General features: G+C 39.3%; 2 protein-coding genes across 4 annotated transcripts in view; one reads left to right on the top strand and one right to left on the bottom strand.

Moving 5' to 3' along the window:
- MRPL1 (mitochondrial ribosomal protein L1) overlaps positions 1–21,632 on the bottom strand; it is a 91,087-nt gene extending 69,455 nt beyond the window's left edge. Inside the window, exon 1 of the mRNA XM_045858185.1 lies at positions 21,111–21,632. Coding sequence (XP_045714141.1) covers positions 21,111–21,117 — 7 coding nt within the window. The 5' untranslated portion in view covers positions 21,118–21,632. The remainder of the gene's footprint in view (positions 1–21,110) is intronic.
- A 14-nt stretch (positions 21,633–21,646) lies between these two features.
- CNOT6L (CCR4-NOT transcription complex subunit 6 like) overlaps positions 21,647–23,520 on the top strand; it is an 85,345-nt gene continuing 83,471 nt past the window's right edge. For 2 of the 3 annotated variants that reach the window (XM_045858181.1, XM_045858179.1), the window contains exon 1: positions 22,300–22,421. In XM_045858181.1, coding sequence (XP_045714137.1) covers positions 22,417–22,421 — 5 coding nt within the window. In that variant the 5' untranslated portion in view covers positions 22,300–22,416. Of the gene's footprint in view, positions 22,141–22,299; positions 22,422–23,520 lie in introns of those variants that run through there. The other variant, XM_045858183.1, reaches the window with a different exon arrangement.

The following is a 23,520-nucleotide window of genomic DNA, read 5'->3' as shown; positions in this document are numbered from 1 at the left end:
AGCCATATTGGTAAAATTTACTTTAGAAAATAGAAAATAATTTTTTCAGCCCCATAATCACACTTATTTACTAAAATGTCTGGATAACAAGCCTATTTTCAGTTTTGGATTGTTCATGTAACATATTAAAGTTTTTTTAATAACAAAAGTAATACAAATAACTCCAGAGTGTAAAGTAAAAATGGAAGTCTCTCTCCAGTAATTTCATTCCTTTGGAGTAACCACTATTAACATGTTTATTCATCCAGATCTTTTTCTATACTAAATTATAATAGGTAACCCAAGAAAATAGAAATTTCCAAAGTACTGGGAAATTTGACAGTGAAACCTCTTCTATAATTGATGAGAGCTCAAGAGAATCTTCAGTTACCCATAGATTTCCAACAGTGTACTGCCAGCGTTGTATGCCTCCCTCAGTTGATCAGTGGTCTGTCCTGCTTCTTTGCCACAGCAGCATATGAGTAGCCCAGTACAGAGCACATATCTATCCAACTCCTTCCTAGTCCTGTTAATGTCCATAAAAGAAAGAGTTGAAAACTTCAAATCACAGTATAAATTTTGGTCATCACCTTTCACAAGGCTTTAGCACACCCTGTTAATGATTCCTAGACTTGAACTTCATGTCACCACATGTTGAGTATTACCAGCCGGGAGGCCTTTAACATGCCCCATTTCCCAGCTAGTACACTCATTCTATTGATGTTTAAGAGACCCTCATAATTCTGGCCAAACATGCATGTAAAAAACAGGTTAATACTTGTTTCTCCAATGAGTATTTTTGAACACCTGACTTACGTCAATGAACATTTAAGAAGTAGTACACTGAGAGGCCATCAAGGCCAAAATTTTCACTTTTTAGGTAAGAAAATTAAGGTCCAAGAGGTGAAGAATTTTTCCAAAATTACACAGCCAGCTAGTTAAGAAGAGTCAACTCAGGACCTGTGTCTGTATCCAGGTTAGGGAACTACAGCAGGGAAGGAAGCTTCTAGGAGATGTATGCTCCCCAAGAAAACAGAACAAAAGATAACATTTTAAGGTAAACATACAAGATGTAGCATGATTTGGTATTTAACAGTCCTTTATGATTTCTAAGAAATTACTACTGAGAGCAGAAAAATAGAGCAACATATAAGAAACATCAAAGGCAAGATTAACAACTTAGCCTCCTTTCTGAGTAAAACACTCTATGTGCTCATGTAAACTGCTCATAAGATGTTTTAGATCAAAAGATTTCCAACAGGCAGAACAAAACCCGTGCAAAATTCTAGGAGTACATAAAGGGCCTGTGGCATTAATTAAGCATCTTGGATTAGGCTGTCTCCTAAATTATATAAAGGAGTAAATGTATGCTGACATATTTCTATTCCAATGCTCTCTTTATGGAACATTGTAGTCTGCAGATACATAATCTTAGGAATAAAAATATGATAGAAGAAGAGCTGTGATAGTGATTTTAATCTACATCTTAATCAACCTTACTGAATTTCCTTACCTGATTTTGGCATTGTTGTACTCCCTGAGTGACAAATATCCAATTCACAAATACACAGGATATAAAATAGACTGTTAGATAACTATAATATTTAAAAAATAAGCTTTCAGAAAGAAAATACTTTTGTCAGTTGGGGTCTGGTCTTATATAAAAGACATTTAAAGAACTTTCAAATTTTTTCTTTCTTTTCATTGTTGTCTTATTATAGTTGTCCCAATTTCCCCCCATTGCTCTTCCTTGCCCTGCCCACCCCCCACTCCACTCCCACAGTCAATCCCCACCCTGTTGTCCATGTCCATGGTCATTTATACTTGTTCTTTAAGAAGACCCTTCCCCTTCTTTCCTCCTTTAACCTCCTCCCCCATCCTCTAATTTTTTTCTGATTTTCAGTTTGCCTTTCAGTTAGGCAGGCTTATGAGACTTATGCACTTACAAGATTTACAAGATTTAGTCTTATGGGATTTAGACATACTCATATGTGAGACTAGTAAAGGCTTTTGAAAGAAATACATTATAAAGTTTTTAATTTTTTCTTCATTTTTAGTTTGTCACTTCCATCTAATTCTTCTGTTAGAAAATTCTCTCTGATAAAGGGTTAACATCCAAAATATAGAAACAATCCATACAACTCAAAAGAAAAACCCCAACAATTCAATTTAAAAGTGGGCAGAGGGTTTGAATAGATATTATTTCCCAAAGAAAAAAACCAGATGGTCAACAGGTACAAAAAAAGGGGCTCAACATCACTACTTATCAGGGAAATGCAAATGAAATATACAATAAGGTATCACCCCACATCTATTAGAATGGCTATTACCAAAAAGATGAGAAATAACAAGTGTTGGTGAAGATGTGGAGAAAAGAAAACTCTTACAAAACAAGCAAGCCAGCAAAATATAACCAGAGATATTGAAATTAAGAACAATCTGACAGTAACTAGAAGGGAGATGCGAGGGGATAATGGGGAGGGAGAGGAGAAGGGTTTTCAGGAATAACTATAGAGGACACGTGGACAGAACCAAGTGGGGGTGGAAGCAGGGGATGGAGGTGCGGATGGCTGCAGTGTGCAGCAGGGAGTGGTGGGGGATAAATGCAGACAACTGTACTTGAACAACAATAAAATAATTTTAAAAAATAAAACTCTTGTGCAGTGTTAGTGGGAATGTCAATTGGTATAGCCACTATGGAAAACAATATGGAGAATCCTCAAAACATTAAAAATAGAACTACCATGTGACCCAGCAATTCCACTTCTAGGTATTTAGCTGAAGGAAATGAAAACACTAGCTCAACCAGGTATCTGCACAGCCATGTTGTTGCAGCACTATTTAAAATATAAAAGATATAGAGATAACCTATGTATTCATCAATGGATGAAAGGATAAAGAAGTAGTGGTACATATATACAATGAAATATTAGCCATAAAAACAAAGGAAATCTTACCATTTATGAGAACATGGATGGACCTTGAAGGCATTATATTAAGTGAAATAAGTTGGAGAAAGACAAATACCATGTGAACTCACTTAGATTCTTAAGTGGAATCTCAGAAGAAGAGGAAGAAAAAAACTAAGCTCATAGATGGAGAAGAGAGTAGTGGGTGCCATAGGCAGGGGCCTTAGGAGAGCAAAATGGGGAAAGGTGGTCAAATGGGTAAAGATGGCACAAACTTCCAATTATAAAAAGTCCTGGGGGTGTAATATAAGTATGGTGATTATAGTTAATAACACTATATCGTATATTTAAAAGTTGCTAAGAGAGTAGATTTTAAAAGTTCTTACCATAAGAAAAAGAAAAACTATATAACTATATGTAGTGATGAATGGTAACTAGTCTTACTGTGGTTATTATCCACATATATAAATATATATAATCATTATGTTGTATACCTAAAACTAACATAATGTTATATATAAATTATATCACAATATAAAATCTGTGATGATTTCTGTTTGTTTACCTTGACTTTATAAGGTGAAAAGTTCAATTCTACTAGATAATCACTTAAATAATCTATACTAATTTTCTACATAAGGGTTTAGTGAATAATATTTCTACAATAAAGGTTGTGGTTTAGAAATTTCAAGATAATTAGAACCACATGTAAATGTAAGTATAAAAAAATAGCCTGATGAAATAATGTGTATCATGAAGAGGCAGAAGGATTATGTCCTAAAGGTAAGAATGCCTAAATTTGTGTCCTATATCTGCAACACATAAGCAGATCTTCAGGATTAGGAGATGTCTTTTGGTAACTCTGAGTTTTTTATTTTTATCTGCTAAAAATGATAAGTGTAACTCTGATGTCTTCAAAATGGTATTGTTGAAAAGATCAAATGGGTTGATTACACATCCAAAAGTTTTGTTAAGCACTATTGAAAATCAGAAATACAGTATTAAGATATTTGCAAAAAAATACGAAGTAATATTTTTTTTTGTCTCATGCAAACTGGAGTAAACTGGATAGGTTTATAATGACATTATATATGTGTATACACACACACACACACACACACACACACATACATAGCCTTAATTTATTTTATTGAACCTTTGACCCACAACTCAAATTTCAGATAACTATATTTATTGTCTCATCTGGTTTTGATAAGACAATATTGTTTATAGGATAGCATGCATACATCCTCCCCATTAAGAATTTTAATCAGGATTTCCGGTCAAGATGGAGGAGTAGATACATATGCTTTGCTTCCTCACACAACCAAAATAAGAACAACCAATTTAAAAAGCAACAACAACCAGAACTGCCAGAAAATCAAATTATACAGAAGTCCGAAAATCAAGGACTTAAAGAAGAAACATTCATCCAGATCAGTGTGCGGGCAGCATAGGGCAGCTAGGGCGTGGGGGAAAGATGTGCGGCAAGTTGGCAGCAAATGGACCAGGCAGTCCCACCTTCACGTGTGGATAAGTTGGGAGGAAAAATTGGGGACTGACAGACTGCATAACCCAGGGTTCCAGCATGGGAAACTCAAGCCTCAGAAACCTCTGGCAGTAAAAATCTGTGGGGGTTGTGGCACTGGGAGAAACTCCTAGCCTCACAAGAGAGTTTGTTGGAGAGAACCACAGGGTCCTAGAACATACACAAACCCACCCACCCAAGAATCAGCACCAGAAGGGCCCAATTTGCTTGTGGGTAGTAGGGGAAGTAACTGAAAGGGGGCAAGAGCCAATCAAGTGGCATTGTTCCCTCTTGGACCTTTTCCCCACATACAGCACCAGAATTACAGAAGTGGGTAGCTCTACCCTGGTGAATAACTAAGGCTCTGCCCCTTACAATGTAACAGGCAAGCTGAGAAGAAGAAATATGGTCCAAATGAAAGAATAGATCAAAATTCCAGAAAAAGAACTAAGCGATGAGGAGATACTCAACCTATCAGATGTGGAGTTCACAACACTGGTAATCAGGGAATAAGAAGCATAATTGGTAGGCACAAAATAGACAGGGGGAGGTTAAGAATAGTATAGGAAATGAAGAAGCCAAAGAACTTATATGTACAACCCATGGACATGAACTAAGGAGGAGGGGCAATGCAATAGGGTAGGTGGGTACAGGGTGGAGGGGGATAAAGGGGAGAAAAAAATGTGATAACTGTAATAGCATAATCAATAAAATATATTTAAAAATAAAATATAATAAGAAAAACAAATTTTGATCATCTGGGTTTGAAGAAAAATATTTTTCTCTCTGTAAGAACTATTATAAAGTCATTATCATATGAAGAGGTTATCAAACAGTATGCAAACACAAAAGAGAATAAAGTGTCATAAGGATGTTTCAGAAAGTTAATTTATAAAAATAATATGATGTTTGAATTTTATAATGTTTGTGGTGTTTCTAGTTTGTGACTTCTTTTCTCATTCTAAATTAATATCCCATTTTATACCTAAAAAAAAAGAATTTTAATTCTAGCCAGTGTGTCTCAGTTGGTTGGAGCACTGCCCTGTACAAAATGCTGCGGGTTCAAATCTCTGTCAGGCACATACCTAGCTTGTGGGTTCGATCCCTGGTCGGGTCTCATATAATTCCTGGTCTGGGTGTATACAGGGGGCAACCAATCAATGTTTCTCTCTCACACAGATGTTTCTCTCTCTCCCTTCCTCTCTTCCATCCTCTCTTTCTAAAAAGCAATTTAAAAAAATGTCATCAGGTGAGGATTAAAAAATTATTTCAATCAGCTTCCTAATACGTGTTAGGTGGGGGTATGGGAAAAGGTACACTAGATACAGCTTTTTTACTTTACTAGTAAAACGTCTACTGAATATCTTCTAGAAAAAATATAAAGAGGGCTATTCTACCAAAATTTAGGATGGCCATCTTCAAATATAGAAAACCTTTTTAAAAAATGAAAAGAAACCAAACTTGAATGATAATCAAAGAAAAGCCTCCAGGAAAGTCTTTTCTCCATCCAGTCAAGAAGGATATACTGAGCGCTTGCTTATAAGAGAGAGGAAAGAGCTACTAGGACAATAAGAATTGTTGGTGTGAAAGATTGTAAGAATGGCATCAAGAGAGTAAATCATCCAAGGAAGATAAAGCACAAGTGTTCTTAAGGGAGAGAGAAATTGAAAATGCTTACAAAAAGAGAGAAAGCTAATGAGCTACGGGGCTTCAAACATCCCTAAGGTTACATGTTAAAGAAAGAGATATTTCTGTCCATGACTATGTCTGCCACTAGATTTTTAGCTCCTTAAAGCAAGATGCTATATCTTATTCATACTTGTATCTCCCAGAGTAACTACCAAGTTCCTTATTCATAGAAGGTACTCAGTGGGTACTGAGTTGAATTTCAATAAAAGTTACCTGTATTATGCCAGCAGACTATGAAACAGTGCTAGGAATGAAGTCAGACAAATCTCAGTAAGTATATACTGGCTTATTTACTCATTCTACAAATTCTTAGTGAGTACCATGTTCTGGGAAAGCTCTGAAGAGAGAGCAATGGATCATATGTTAGGTTTATTTTTCTTTACAAGAATGTGATCCACCAAGTTTAGCATCAGAAAAATTTCTTGATAATCAGGAGATAGTTGGACCACATGGCCCTGCCTTTCCCCGCTAACTTTCCCTAGCCATTGGGATATTTAAATTTAAACTGGTTGACACTGAGACAACTGTACTGGGATGGGGGACTAGAGGAGGTGTAGATCCTCCTTTTGGCACTACCCCTGCTTCCTGTAATACAGCTAAAACAGTTTATTTAAGATTGAGAGATAACAAAGGGTAAATGAATGTAAATAATAGCATGCATTTGGATAATCAGGGTTGAAATTATACCTTGTCTCCAAAACTCATGTGCTGCAGGGGAATGGGGAGGGAAGAAAATTATAAAACAAAGAGGTGGAGGTAGAAGAGGGTATAAGGGTATAAGGGGGATAAATGGTAATGAAAAAAATACAATAAAAATAAATTATTTAAACAACCCCCAAAAGATCTTAGCTATGTTCTTCTTTCTTGGCTCCCTATACCATATGGTGGATCATGGGAATCATCTAGTTATCTTTAATAGCTATTATTCAAAAATACCTTTTCAAGCATTCTGATTTGACCTTTGGAGATTCAATCTCATTTTATATCTATTTTGGGCCCACTCACTCACTAAAACTTTCCTATCTGAGGACTAGCCTCTTTCCTTGGCAGTTATCAACAAGAAAAACCTAGTTTTTCAGGCTGCATGAGCTGAAAATTCTCACAAGACATACACACATATAGTAACCACATAGGTGAGAAAGTTAGTCTATACCATGACAATACTATACTCTCCAGTTGCTTCTTTCATTTCCTAAATAGGGAAATGGGCTTTGTATCCGTTACAATAATAAGAACAATATAAAACAAAGTTTGTTAATTGTGGCTAGCTAACCAAGGTCCATATTCATATCACAGAGAGGGGAAAAAAAACCTTGTGTACACACAAGTTCTAAACTTGGCTCAAAGCACTCTGTGAAGGGAAGGGAGCTGTGGTGGAAAGATAGAGTAGAAAGAGAAGCTACTCTTTTCAAATGTCTCCTATGTACTAATATAGTTTTAGCAAAACTCACAAATATCTCATTGGGTCTTCACAACAACCCTATGAATTCAGCTCATCTTATAGATGTGGAAACAAAACACAAAGGACCTAAGTGAGGAAGTCAGTTCATGTTTGGCTTATAATTATTGTGCTGAATTGGATTGAACTCAGCTTAATGTAGTCACTCAATAGATATTTACTGTAAATTAACTATGCACAAGCATTACAATACATCATAGGAGAAACAAATTACTTCCACTCTAGTAATGGATAAAAAAAACAGTCCACTAATGAGGACATCTTTCATATCCACTGAAATAATATTTTCAGATGACAACAGTAGGGTAAATGCAACCATCCAGTGGTTTAAAAAGTGAGTGTCTGGTGAGAAAAAAGAGGTAATAGACATGTAATAGTATACTCCCTGAACATGTTAGTTCATGTTAAAAATTCTCAAGCTGTTTAAAAATTGAATTTGCTCAGTTATATTGAGTCATTCATTCAGAGACAGCTTGAGGGCTGGGACATTAATTAGAACCAATTGTAGCAGATTCAAATCTAACACAGATCTCCACTTTAAAAGGCAGGGGGAGGAGGGAGTAGGGAAGAGCTTCTTGTTCCCAGAAAAGAATTGTTTCAGAAAGATGAAAAAGAAAAGACAATTACGAGGGGAAGTTGCATCAGAAGGTAGGAAAAGAATGGAATAGAAAACAAATGACTGCATGGACTTGAACATCAGTAAGACCTGGATTTGGGTCCTGATTCCCTTGAAGAAAGTTACTTGACATCTTTGAGCCTCAGGTTTATCATTTATAAAATGGGGGGAAATGATACTACCACTTATGGTGATTATAAATGTTAAATAAGAAAATACAAATAAAACGTCAATGGGACCTTGGGAGCTCTTAGTAAGTGGTTCCTGCTATAATTATTAAGTGATTTAAAGAGACTGCATCCTTGAATTTAGTGAATAGTTAGTAATCCAATAGTGCCATATTAATTTAATGAAAGGCTAAACAATCTTTAAAAGATATTTTACAACAGTGGTTCTTAACTAGTGTGTCTCCATTCATGGATGGGGGGGCATTTTGAGAGTTTGCAGGGGAGGTGTTTGGATATCACAGTCATGCCAGTAGACGTGGGAAGTGATACTTGAGATTAGTGGACCGGGGTTGGGGATGCTAGATATTCTAGAATTCTCAGGGAAGCCCTACACACAAAAACATGCATGCGTGCTACAGTTCTATAGCACTTTGATCAAAGAATTTGTGTTTATTTCAGTTGGAGAATTATAGAACTATATTGTTTGAGTTCCCAGGAATCAGATAAGAAATGAAATATGAATTCTAATTCTGGATTTATTATTAAAGCCAAGTCATTTTACTCTTACTAGCCTATTACCTGAAAAACATGAGGCTTAAGACATACTGTTATTAACACAAGATTTATAGCTTTCTGGTTCTCTAATTCTAAATCAAGACTGCTGATTATTGGTTCAGGCAATGCTTCCCCAAGGGTGCTTCACAGAGCACTAATAGGTTAGGACGTGGGTCCCCAACCCCCTCCCATAAACCAGTACCAGTCCGAGGCCTGCTTGGAACTGGGCCTGGGGGCCTGGAGCAAAGCTCTCCTGAGCTCCACCTCCTGTCACCCAGCTCCCCACATCCATCCACAGCAGGCAAGCTGCTCCCCCCACCCCGTGCCAAAAAGGTTGGGGATGCCTGGGTTAGGACATTTATGGGTGTAAGAAAATGTGATTCTGTGGTCAATGTACCTGAGGGAAAAAACTGGGTTAAATGAAGTTAAACATGTTTCTGTAAGTAAGACATTTCAATTTCCTTGCTAAGCTCAAGAGTATTGTGAATTTTCAAGAGAAGTATAGTGGATAGCATTTTTTTTTATATAAAGACCACAAAATGTCCTCCTCTCTCTATATCCCAAAAATCCCATGAAAGTAGCTTTTTGCATAGCAGCTGTCAGGACACACTAATTTAAGATGATGTACATTTAATACAGTGTTTTAGAAAAGCTTGTATTTTCAAAGGACTGAATCCCATGGTTAATTTTCAGGCATTATAACAAGCAATGGGGAAAATAGTTCTATGTAGCGATTTTCTTAAATCACATCATATGGTGGAATCCTAACTTGTATGTTCAGGTTGACAGAAAGGAGGAACTGAAAGGTTAACAAAAGAATACAAATTAAAATGTGTACTGAGCATGAGTCATTTCAGAACTACAGAGTGAAAGAGAGGTTCTTTTCACAGCAAAGGATTGCTCTGTTTCAACAATGCTGTCCAAAAAAGCCTGTTTGGTTGACTAAATCAAAATAATTAATTTTGAAAGGTGTTTTTATTTTTTTGCCTGTATTTTTTACAGTGCAAATTCATTAATAAATAGCTATTAAGAACAACAACAACAAAATGTATGACCTCCAAGGAAATGAGCCCTGTGATTTAACAGGCTGCATATGAGCAAAGGTATAGGACAAAGGCCATATTTTGCTGGGTCTTGATTTTACCACTGAATGCTGAACCTCCAGTCTCCTGCAAAAGGTTTCTAGCCCTCTTTCCTTAGAAAAACAGCTTGGTATAGACATAGAGGGAATGTAATATTACATATGGAAAATAAATAGGAAGAAAGATGATTGAAATATTAGAAATACTATGTTTTATTGATTATTTGGGGAGATTAAGCCACCAATATAGATGGGCTAAAAAGTAGAGTATAATTCTAGAAAGAACGCAAATAACATTATTCCTGTTGCAGAAAAGAGCATAATTTCTTTAATGATTATTCTAAAGGTCAGTTAGTAGAAGTTCACTAAATTTGTTTTGTGTGGGTGTGTCAGCAGTTGGTATTAGTTTCGAAAAAACTAAATGTTTGACATTTAAAGTTATTTTAGATTATACAAATCTCACATTTCAAAATGTAAATTATTTAATGAGTAGAATATCTGTTGAAAAACTTTATCATCTAGTTTATTTGCCCTGCCATACAGTGTGTTTCGGACCAGTTTCCTGCACAGGATGGTTTATGAAAATTAACTTGAATAACATACCAAGTAAAACTTACTCTACTATCAAAATGAAAACTAAATAGTCAGATAATGGATTCTGAAACCAGGTTAAGGCTTAACAAACATATAAAGTCCTTAAAGGCATAAATAATACTGAAGTATATATTTTACCAAATACTTATTAAGTCTTTACACACACAACTCATTATCATTCTAATCCAGGGTCCAAATTCAGGATCATTTACTGTGAGACAATCCAGTATTATGTGTCTTCTGACAGGAGGCAACATGACAAGTAGAATGTATTCATGAGGTATTCTAGCCAAAAATGTATAATTTGAACCCAACAAACCTTTGGATATAACATCCGGTTTACAGAAAACGCAGGGGACTGTGGAACAAACTAAATGACAACACAAGGAAGCAAGTAAATGAACCAGAAAGTGTGACATTCTCTAGATCAATTGTTCTGGTTTTCTTCAGCAAGTCAGGATCATAAAAAAACTATAGTGCTAGATGAAGAGAGTCTTGTCCATATTAATTGGATGTATTGTGTGGTCCTGAATGGGAGGCTCACTCAGACAAACTAGCTTTAAAGGACATTTTTGTGTCACTAAGGAATTTTTAAAACTACATTCTGTATTAGGTAAAACAAACATTTACTAAAATAGACAGGTAGACATCATCAGCTGATAAATAGCAAGTTACAAGACAACATATATGGTATGAGTTCATTTAGTTTTTTTCTTTATTTTTTTAATTTTTTTTTTAGAGAGGGAAGGGAGGGAGATAGAAAGAGGGAGAGAAACATCAATGTGCGGTTGCTGGGGGTCATGGCCTGCAACCCAGGCATGTACCCTGACTGAGAATCGAACCTGCGACACTTTGGTTCGCAGCCCGTGCTCAATCCACTGAAGCTACGCCAGTCAGAGCGAGTTCATTTAGTTTTAAAAAATACAGAGAACCAGAAAAATTACACCATTAGATGTTAAATATAGTGGATATATAAATGTTTTTATTTTTCCTTGACTGTATTTTCTGCAATGTAAATTCATTAATAAAGGGCTGTTAAGAATAACAACAAAATATACGACCTTCAAGGAAATGACAGTGTCCCTGTTAGTTACCAGGCTGCATATTAGCAAGAGTTTATGACAAAACCCAAGTTTTGCCAGGTCTTGATTCTACGAGTGAATGCCTCCAGTCTCCTGAAAAATGCTTTCACTCCATGACACTCCTACCCCCCTACTTCTCCATCAGTCACATCTTTCTGGGATTCTTTTGCAAGTAGAGAGTAAGTACTTCTTGTCTCCTAAAGACAAGGGAAAAAAAAAAAGACTTCAGCTTCTCACCATATCCTAGGAGGTGTTGGATGAAATTCTTTCTCTCTTGGGCCCCTTACTCACTATTGCCCCAAGAGGGAGGAGTGGCCAACCTGATGGGCTCTAGAGCTTGACATTGACTGAAGCACGATTTATTGATGGGTAGGTTGCTGGGTTGAAAGTGCAACTCTGCACTTTTTCCCCCACACCAGATGGGGTAGACTGCGTGTCTAGTTCCAATATGTTAGCTGGGTATCACTATGTTAGCAGAAACTCATTGTGCCTCCCACTATGAGGCCATGGCCTGCCACCCTCTCTCTGTTTCACCTGTAGCTGCCTGTCCACCATTCTCTCTCTTGCTGTTTTACTCCTCACAGGTGATGAGATAAGTCAGTCAACAGCTATCTTCATTTCTGTGGGAAAGAATCCCTCACTTTGACCTCAGCCCAATAGTGTAGCTAGTTCAACAGTCTCTTCAGCAGTGTGGACATATTTTTAAAGGCTATATTATAAATGTCCTTTGTTGACAGGGGAAAATTCCAGAAAGATGTACTTGGTTTCTGAAAGAAATGTAAGAATTCTTCAAATAGAAAATTTACAGCACATGAAATATCAATTCCTTACAATACTTTACAAAAATTATGGTATGATACATGCTTTTAGAGTAACATACCAGATAGTGAAATCTTGATAAAATGTACTATATATTTCTACCTTTTTGCTTTTTTAGGCACTCCTTCTAGTTCTCTATTGAATGTGTTGATATTTTAATTAAAGGGCATATAATAAAAATAAAAACAAAATAAATCCAAATGTTGAATGTCTATTTTTTTGCAAATTTTGAATTTCATGGAAATTTCTTATCTGAAAAATTATCCCCATAGCAACTAACCATAACTTTACTAACAGAGTCACAATCTCTAGCTCATTCTTGCTACATAGAATTGCAAGTTGCTGTGAAAAACAAGAAATCAGAAAAAACAAAAGCATATCCTTCCTCAATGCTTTTAGCATGAGAACACAGTGACATTTGGTATTTTTGCTAAAGCAGTTATGTGTGTCAATGTGTGTATTAGCATATATTCTTCTTCTATCCACCAAAAGGATTGGTCAGGTAAAAACATTAATTTAATTTACCAGACAATTATAAATCCTGCACTATAAAGGAAGGGAGAAAAAGAGTGAGGCAGGTGGATAGGTTAGTCCTGGGGAACAGATAAGGTTGTGCTATCAGAAAACAAGGCATTTTATCTGATAAGGAAGAAATTCATTACAGGTAGAGGGCCAAAATAGATATACTTTTGACCAGTTATTTGTCTTATTGTAACAACATAATACAAAACCTAAAGTAATATATAACAATTTTTGTTATTACTTTCCATAAAAGGAAAGCATGTAAGGAGAGGGAGCATATAATATCCTGTTTTTATTCCTCTATTTTTGATAGATCAGGAAGCTGAGAAGTGAAGATCCCAGCAAACTGCCAAAGGTAGCAAAACTGTTTAATTGGTCATAGAGAGCATCATTCCTGCCTCCTCACCCAATAAGAATAGATCTATGTATTTCCACAATTTCTTAAGCTAGGTTACCCTGGTTTATGGAGAGATTACTTGAACTAAACACAGGCTTTGAATATTTTCTAGTTATGTCTTTGCCTTATGTCAATGTATTTTGTTTTTATAATTTTTTTTACTTCTGATAAAATCTTACAGAAAAAGGCACAGTAGCTGCTCTTTGAAGGTAGCTTTGAAAATTTTATAATGTTAATATAAATCAGTAGAAACCTGTATCCTATATTTATTAATTTAGACAAGAAACATTGTTGCCTATTGTCAGACTTAACATTTAGTATTTCATTTGTTTTCATGCCAACCCTGCAAGTACGTGCATATTATACTTATGTTTCAGAAGAAGTGAAGCAATTTGCCTGGGGTCATGTAGTTACTGGCAGAGCCAGAATTTGTATCCAGATCTGTCCTACTCCCAAAGCCACAGGATTTCTACTCCACCAGTTTAGGTGTCCTTCTCTCAAAGTGCTGTGGGTGCTCAGATGGGAAGAAAAATATATCTGATTGGGAGAGGGATCGAGTGAGGCTTCAGGAAAGAAGGAGCATTTGAGCTAGTGTTTGAAAGTGTGCTTGTTTTGATCATTTGGGAATGGAAGGTTGAGAAGTGGAAACCAAGAACAATGAGAACAAACGGACAGAGACAGTAAGTCAGTACGCGTAGAGAACAAGTTCAGATGGAACCTAGGGTGAATGAAAAAGAAATGTGTTACATTAGCAAGGTGTTCGAGGTATAGAGATCCTTGAACAAAAGGCAGTGAGAACCTTTACTAACTACCAGTGGCCTGGAAATAGAGGTATGAATATAGCACACATTCCTAAAATTTCAATGGTATCTGAGTAAGTAGAATGATTCTCTTCTTAAGAGAAGGTTCCCCTCCACTTTTAATTTATAAAGAGTAAGGAAACTCTTCTACTCAACAACTCTGAATTTAAATGTAAATGGCGCTTTGGATATCAAAAACAAACTCTACCAGCCTTTCATTAAGATAGATGGATAGACAGATAGAGATATTAAATATTGGTTTCTAAAATCAAGCCATGAAAGTTTTATTGAAAGTGTCTTGCTTTAATTTAGATAAATATAATTATAAGTTTGCCTTGCCATGGTAAAACTTTTAGTTATAAAGCTTAACTATGAGACTCATCAGCCACCTAATGTTGAAGAACTGGATTGTATCTATGCTGCACCTGTATTGAGGCTGCCCACTAGTTTATTCACTGTGGCAGTGTGTTTAACTATAACATTATTTCCCAGCTTCCCTTTCAGCTGGCTGTGTCCTGTCATTAAGTACTGGCCAACGAAATCTAAGTAAATATTTTTTTTGCATGGGCCTTCCAGGAAAGTGCTTAGTGGTAGGGGTGATTTTTGTTCTGCCAGGAAAATGGATGTGATAGCTGGAATCCCAATGCCCATAATATCTCTGCTAACCTTTTGATGACTTTGAACAGAATAGAAAGAACACCGATCCTTGCAGATGAATTAGAAAAAGGTCCTCCTCTGTGTATATGCAATACATCATACTATACAGACCCCACTCACTTCTTGGTCTGGTGCCTTTGCAGTAAACAAACTGCACAACCATATGAGGTGGTCCTGACAGCAACACTAGACTATGAGGCAGGAAAGGATGGCATGTTCTGAAGATAGCAAAGCTAAAAAGAGAAAGAGACAGGTCCCTGTTGACCATGGATGTGCCATATCAGGCCTGAAAGGGCTACTTCCAGACTCCTTTTGCATGAGAAAAAAAATTTTTGTTTGTCACTTATTTTTTATTTCTTTCACTAGCAGCTAATTGCTAGTAAATTAAGAACACATGTCATGTTTTGAGAAGTGCTACTATTAATTACTTAATTAAACAAATGTTCCTTGAGCATTATGTATCAGATACTCTGTAATACTCCAATAAAGACAGTTTACAATCTAGGATGTGAAAGACACATGTGTACTTACATAGATAATTACAGTATACTGTAACATAGTTTTTCAGTCTCCATACTGCACAAAGGTATGTGGCTAAGAGCTGAGTAGGGGCTGTGCTTTGACAGACTGCATTCACCAGAGGGGCATACTTTTCTCTTATATCATCACAAATGGATATCCGTTTTTAAAGACTAAGATTCAGCCAATAAGATTCAGTGCCTTATTGTTGCTTAGTTCAGTAATTTCCAAACTTATTTTAACAGCAGCTAGCCTTCTTTGAAAGAACTGTCATGAAGAAACATGTATTAGTCTGGCTGTTTTGGTTTTAGTGGTCTAACTCAAATTAGTTTAGATGTACAAAATAATTTATTAATTTATTTATACTTATTATAATGGAGGTGGGCACAGTGGGCTAAGGAAATAAACAGTAGGGCTCTTAAGGAAGGCTTCACAAAAAAAGTGGTCCTTGAGCCAAATCTTGAAGGGTGACTTCAAGGGGTGGACAAAATGGAAAACAGCATACTATGCTGAAGAAAGAGTAGGTACAAAGATACCTAAGAGAGCATATCCGGTTTCAGAAATGAGAAGTAGAGAGAAAGGCTGGTAGTTAAGTGGCTATAGGTAGAGGTGGTAAGAGAGACAGCTTATTAAGAGACATACATGCTTGTGAAATCAGGTTTTAGTTTACAAATTATAGGGAGTCATTGAAAGATTTTAAAGAGCAGAGTAATATGAATAGCATATGTTTTAGGAGGATGCTGGGATTATCCTTTATCCCAGGGATACATTAATAGACAAAATGCAAGAGGTCATGCAAAATGTGACAGGCTGACCTAAGAGAGCAGTACATTAAAATGGAGAGAGTCAGTTAATGAAAATATTTAGTAGATCGAACTGTTAGATTATGGTGAGGATGTGAGAGAAAAGTTAGGATGATTCCTAGGATTCTACACTGGGTGATCATTCATATGATTGCATGACCATTCGCATGGTGGTATAATTTTTAATGACAGAGGGCCACACAAGGTCAGGAATAGACAATCAGCACAGTTTAACATATACTGATCTTGAAATATGTGCAATATGTGCACACTGACTCTAGGTGGACATACCCAGGAGGCAACTGACAATATAATTTCAATGTGTGGTAAGAACTCTGAATTAGAGGTGTACATTTGGGAGTAGTAACTGTAAAGATGTACAAGCATACCTTAGAGATATTGAGAATTTAATTCCCAATGACTTTAATAAGGTGAGTATTGCAATAAAGCAAGTTGTAATCTCTTGCTGGTGGAGGGTCTTCCCTTCAATTTGTGAAAAATGCAACGTCTGCAAAGTGCAATAAGGCAGAACACAATCAAATGAGGTATGCCTATAGTTAAAATTTGTGTATCTGGCTGTCTAAGACTCAAAGAGTGTGTTTGGAACCAATATGAAAAAATATGAGAGGCTCAAAAAGGAAAAGAGGTCTATTATGGCCTTCATGCTGCCAAATATCTTCCCACTAAGCAGTCCGTGTCTGATATTGCCATTTTTGTGATTTATTCCTTTAGGTTAAGGTTGTATCTCTAAGTAATTGCTTCTTAAAAATACCTTTGGGACAAATTAAATAGACAACAGAGTAGTTTAATGAAGAGAAAAAAACTGAGCTAGGTATCCAGAGATCAATTTCTACCACTGACTTAGCCGTTGACTACCAGCATGGTGTTCAGCAAGTCACCTTGCCTTAGGTTCCTCCTGTGCAAAATGAGGAAGTAAGACCAGGTGACCTTCAATGTTTGGTAGACTGCAATTCAACCAATAATATTGTGTTACTGTACTTTAGTTCAGTGATTTTTCAAATATACTTAGCAGCAGTTAGCGCTCTTTGAAAGAACTTTCATGCAGAAACAATGTGTTAGGATATGTTGGTTGCTGAGGTCTAACCCAAGTTAGTTTACATGTAGAAGAAAATTCACTGGTTAATATATACTATGTGAAACAGTGCAGCTGGACCCCATGGATGGTTGAAACCTGAGATTGGTGCATCACCAGGACTTGCTCTCTACATTTGTCACCTCTGTGTGACAGCTTCATTCTACACAAGGTAGTATGTGGCCACTGGCCAGTCTCAAGACTTCCTTTTTCCTTCCTTCTTATCTCAGACTACCATGATGATGGAATAGCCTTTCCCTCCCTTTTCCCTGAAAATATTCTGGGAATACTTGCTTCAGCTTGAGTCATATTGCCCACCCTATAGCCAAGAAGTTGAGGGACTCTCATGAGCTGTAGTTGGCACTAGAATCACATGTTTATAGTACAGGCAGAAATAGTTTCCCCAAAGAAAAGGAGTATTGTTCACAGAAAAATGAAAGTTACCAGACAGACAGATGGTCAATATGTAAAACAGCTAAAACAGAAGCTTTTCACCTGAGGTCCCACCTAAATGGTCCCCTTTGAGTATCCTAGGTGGCTTCTGAAGCATACCTTTGAAGATCCCACAAGGATCCTTGGAATATAGCATTAAAGTAATGGATTCTATTGATTGGTTAGCATGGCAGGTACCTGCAAGTCCTTGACAAATGAAAGCACTAGTTATTTACTGAGGGTAGGTGTGTGTTTACCTAGTAGAAAATTCCTGGAATACAGGGAAATACTACAAACAGTGGTTCTGATGTTAATGGAGTTGGGGTGGACATTCTGAATATTCAGGGATCAAGAGGATTGAGACAGAGAGTGTAGAAAGAGTAGGCAGGAGGGCATCAAGATGAACTTTGCCTATGATTCTCAATCTCCTTTTATCTAAGGCTACCATATCATATAGCACCCTACTAATAACGGGGGAAAATGTTCTTATTTAGGTAAGATAGTGGGATGGCCCTTGCTGTCATCAGCAGTCATTCTAGAGAAAGGAACAAAGGGTAAGCTGATGGAAAGAGAGTTGATGGACCTAGAAAAGGACAGAGGCAATGAGTGAAGCCACTTTTCCTGGACAAATATACCCATGGTAGGTGGTACCTCAAAAATACTAGAAATAAAGTAATGGGGACATAGGGAGAGAGAGAGAAAGAGGACTAAGATGAGTAAAATATGAGAAGATAAAGAGGAGTGTAGTTAAGTAAAACATAGAATATATAGCCCTGTCAGAAGTCTAGGACATTAAAATTCAAGATCATTTTGATTAATACTTGCTTAAAAGTTGTACTAATGAAAGTTATGTAAATTACATTTAATTATTTTACCAGTTATACCTTACCGAATAATTTAAATGTGATTATTTTTTTGGAAAAGTTATATAGCTACTAATATAAAAATGTATATTGACATCAGTAAAATCAAATTTAATTCTTTATCAAATAGTAATAATGTTCTTAAAATTTTTTTAAATCCTTGCTTTTTGAGCAAGTTTTTCAAAGGAATTTCAGAAAACAGACAAAAGAACATAATTACAAGGGATATTAGAGATCCAGCTACCTGTGCTACCCATAGGAAAAACATGAAGAGATTGGATTTACTCAGATCAAATATTAATTGCTAATTTGGAAAAGACACAGGTCATTAGAACATGAAGTACTTTTTTATAATTCATTAGGAATAAACCAATTTTGTAATAATAAAAATAAACATAACTGTTGCTTCAGAAAAAACTGCATCTACACAGCAGTGCTATTAAACCAGTTTGATCAAAAGGTCTTACCTAAGCCAGAAGTTTTCACTTGTATAAATCGCTTATTTAAAGATATTTTCTTACTGTGTTCTTACTTTTAATCTTTTAATTTTTATTAAAAATTGCTACTACCTGACAAACATGGGAAATTCCGATGAAATATGAAAAGCAGGTTAAAATGTTGTTGTAAACATTGATCTATAAAATTGCATTTTAAAATGGCTTAAGTGTTACTCTTCAGTTAGAACATCTTTTGAATTGGACTCTTAGAGGAGAGAGGTTTTTGTTTTTACCTCAGTGAAGGGTTCTCAGTATTTTCATAGCACCAAAAAACTATTTGAAATTATTATTTCTCAATTCTCAATCTCATTGCAAATAAGTAAAACAAAAATCTATTTTTGGATTATATAATATGTAAAAGTATTGCTTTCCTTTTGTTTTTAGTGAGTCAATTCATTTGCTGTGTATTGCATAGAGAACATCCCTGAGATTAACTTTAACCTGCATTCAATTGACCTTTTTATAATAAAATCCTCTATGCTTAACTCTGAATGTCACAATTACAATTATTCGATGCATTGTGACTCAGTATTTAAAACTTAAAGGCCAACAATGAACATCCCCTATATAAATCGGAGCTTCAGGACCAGCAAACCTCACCATTTAATTAGTCATTCTTTAACATCCACAAAGGCTCTCCCTTTCTCCCCTCTTTCCTCACTACTGCAAGTCTGCCTGTGAACATTGCAGGTATTGCTCAAGTGAAAATGCCAGTGCTATCAGCCTTATCCTCCTGGGCATTGTTGTGACTATTAATTTTGTGTTACTTTTCATACTTTCAATTCTGGTTTGTCCTGTGAGAATTTCCTGTTTATGTGTCTGCTTCCCCTATGACTGTGAGCTACTGAAGAATAGGGACTACTTATGCTTATCTTTGTATCTCTGATGCTAAACACAAAGTCTGGAGCATAATACAGCCTCCATAAAAGTCTGTTGTATATGAATGAATAGCCAGGAATCTATATAGCTGTATTAGAAGAAGCTTAAATCTGTGAGAATACCCCATCATCTGATATTCATTTCCCTCTTTTTTTCAACATTTGGTAGTAGTTCTCCTTGAGAAACAGTGTTTGTGTGCCAAGAAGAAATGCTGTGGCAAGATGCTATTGAGGCAGGTTTACTATTCTAGGTTCCTGAAGTGACTTGTTTGGCCTTGTTGCTTACAAAGCCTATGATAATTATTCATTATATGTCAGCTTAAACTCAAGATGGTTGAGAACGAATGGGACTTTTTCCAAGTTTAAGATCATTTTGTTGCCTGTTACAGAAGCTAGTATGGGAGTGGTGTTGCTAGGGAGAGAAATAGAAACTTAGCACAGGTGGAAAACAAAACAGCCTGAGGTCTGCTAAGCCGTTAAGGGGCTTCTTTGCTCATTCACTCACACTTCCTGGTAACAAAGATGAAAGTGGTGAAATTGTTCTTCTGCAATGATGGACTCTTTTAATAGCTGATCATTTTTGGCTAAATGGTGATTTGCATTTTTACCGCACCATTTTCCCCAGGAGTTTAAATTGAGATTTTTTGATTCAATAATAGGGCCTAAGATTAACTGCAACCAACACAACGTGCTTAGTATGCTAAACACCCCTCTAGGAAAAAAACTCTGAACATTGCTAATATGCCCGTGACCAGCACTGGTAAGTACACAAGCCTGGAGCATGCATTGAGAAACAGATTGTGCAAAATTGCAACAGCAGTATTCTGTCTCTAGAGCTGGCATGATTTGTTTTTTTGGGCTGCTGGTTGCAACAGCTGAATGGAAATGACCCACAAAAACAAAATTAAGCTCCAGAAACTTAAAACGTCAAGGCCACATTCATCAAGTAAACACTAATATTTCTAGTTTACATTTTGATGTTTTCATTCTGCAGCCAAAGAGACGTGATTATATCGCGAGATGGGAGAATGACAAAATAAATAGGACGTGATTATCGCAGAGCGTCACAGGTTCTTTTATTTACCTTTCGCTTTACAACCTACAGACGTTACACATTTAAAAAACCCACTGAAGATGTCAGGAAACACTTCTTTCGCTCACTTCACCTCACCTGGCATCTCAGTCACCCAGACCAACGTTCAGCTTCTGTCAGCTTCTGGCGAACGCGCAGTAAACAGCGCCGAGTCCACGCAAGAACACGGGGAAGGCGGCTCGTCAGTTTCTTTCTCCCCGCACCATACACTTGTGGATGTGGGTTTTTTAACACGCTACCAGCCTTCCCAGCTCCGCTCGACACTCGAGCAAAGAAAAGTGTAAGAAAACAGTAAGAGTAAAGCAGAAAATAGTAAGGACCCGAGGCCGGCGCAAGCGCACAGTACCAAATTCGGCGCCCAGGGGGCGTGGCCGAGGCGGGGCGATGGAGCTCCGCCTTCTTCCCCTCACCCCACCCCTCCGCTCAGGGGAGTGACTGACTCCCGCCAGGCCCTCCACGTCAATCAACCCTTCTTCTCTCACTCCCTGCACCTTGTTATTAATCTCAATACGGATATCGCGCGGACGCCTCTCCCCCGGCCCTCGGGGGTGTGAACGTGTGTGAGAGCAAAGGCACCGAAAGCTGGCGTTTCTGTGTAGCAGCCTCGGCCCCGGCAGGAGCAAGCGCAGCAGCAACCCCCGCAGCGGCGGCAGCCTCAGCGCCAGGAGGCCAAGGCCAAGGCCAGGCTTTGCGCGGCTCTCGTAGTAGTAGCCGCGGCTCCGGCGGCTGCGGGGGCGCAGCTTCCTCCGACGGGGACCTTCTCCTCGGCAGCCGCGGGACCTCTCCTGCGCGCCCAGGGTCACGGTCCCCGAAGCCCGGCAGCGCGGCCCTCGTCCCTTCCCCGCCCCCGTCCGTCTCCTTCTAGCTCCCTTCAGCAGTCCTCCTCACCGCTGCCTCTGCCGTTCTTCAGGCGGCTCGGCCCGGCCAGCCCGCCCCGCGTCCCCTCCGGCCGGTGCCTCTTTCCCCCGGCGGGCTGCCTGCATGTCTTTGCTGCCCTCAGCCCCGCCGCCACCGCCGCCACCGCCTCCCCCGCCGCCGCAGCACCAGCACCAGCCGCCCCGCCGCCGCCGCCGCCGTCGCCGCCCGGACCCCGGCGCGCTGAATGCAGGTGAGGAGAGGGCGCGGGCCCTCCGGGCCCCCGGGCCCCCGAGCTCTGCGCTCGGGCCAGCCCGGGTCCGGACCCTGCCGGCCGCGGCGGCTGCCCTTCGGGAGGGGCGGGAGGGAGCGCGGCCCGCCCGTGGGTGTTTGTGTTTGCGTCTGCGGCCGCGGCCCCGGAGGGGAAGCATCTGTGGGGGCCTGGTGCGCGCGCGCGCGCGTGTTTGTGTGTGTTTCCCCTGCCGCGGGGAAATGGCTGCTGTTGCTCCTCCTGGGCCAGAAGAAGAGAATGAGGTAGAGTGTTTTCGTACCTCCGGGTAGGGTCGAGAGTGTTGGGAAGAGGAGCTCGTCCCCGGGGAGATGGGGTGGGAGAAGGACTAACGTGTGTGTGGGTTGCGAGTTGGGACTTTGGCGGGCGGGGAGGCGGCGGTGAGGAGCCGACAGCTAGTGGGTGTGTGTCGGGTGCGGGGCCGGCCCGCGTCTCCGTCGGAGGTTCCGGGTGTGGGTGTTGGGGGTGAGGGGGTTTTTAGCTCGGGGCTCGGGACTCTGGGGATCCGTGTGGCCGGGACCCTCAAGTAGCGTGTCCCTCCCCTTTTGTGGCCGGGACTCCGGAGCCTGGCAGCTGAGAGCTGCCCCGCGGGATCCGGGTCCGGGCGGGTGAGCGTGTGTGCCGCACACTCCTAGCAGCCGGGCCCGGAGAGCTGCGTTTCGGGGCCGCGCCTCCGTCCTCGCGGCCGCGGCAGGAAGCGCGCCGGCCTGCGGCGCGGCCTAACCGCCTCAGCGCCCGCCCTCCCGCCGGCCTGCCCGCCTGCCTCCCGGGACGCCAGGCCGCGCGGGCCCGAGGCGCTGTCTCCGGCCTGGGCAGGTGAGGTCGGAGGCGGGAGGTGCTGATAGACGTCGCCTCCGCCGCCTCCGCGTCCCGTGAGGAGAGGCGAAGGCACATTTTGACGTCGAAACTGCAGGCTCCCCCCCCCCCCGCCCAGCCTACCCGGCGGTGGGACCTGAGGGAAAGTGAATCAGAGCAGTAAATCTCTGGAATTCGCGGTGTCGAGATCCCCTTTCCTGCTTTTCTAAGGGTTGTGTGGTGGAACTAAGTGCATATTTTCATTTTTATTTGCAAATACTTTGTGGTTGGTAGTATATATGCATTTTTTTTTAAGATAAAGATTTTCTTAGAGGGGCGAGGGAAGAAATGGAAGCTGGCCTCCCAGTCCCGTGGTGTCGGTGAGATTGGATCGATTTTGTGCATTTGAAATTGTTTTATCCTGCCTCCTAGGGGGAAAGGCGTGTACTCGCCGAGTTTAGGCCTGTGAGCAAGGGGAAGTTCCTGGAGCTGTCATCCTCCTCAACTCCACCAACTACTTAGCTGAGGCTCTTCAGATGGATTTGTGTG

Source organism: Phyllostomus hastatus, unplaced genomic scaffold (assembly GCF_019186645.2).
Source record: "Phyllostomus hastatus isolate PE091 unplaced genomic scaffold, TTU_PhHast_1.1 phas_scaffold_1674, whole genome shotgun sequence".
Lineage (NCBI taxonomy): Eukaryota > Metazoa > Chordata > Mammalia > Chiroptera > Phyllostomidae > Phyllostomus > Phyllostomus hastatus.
This window is presented reverse-complemented; position numbering and strand designations above follow the sequence as displayed.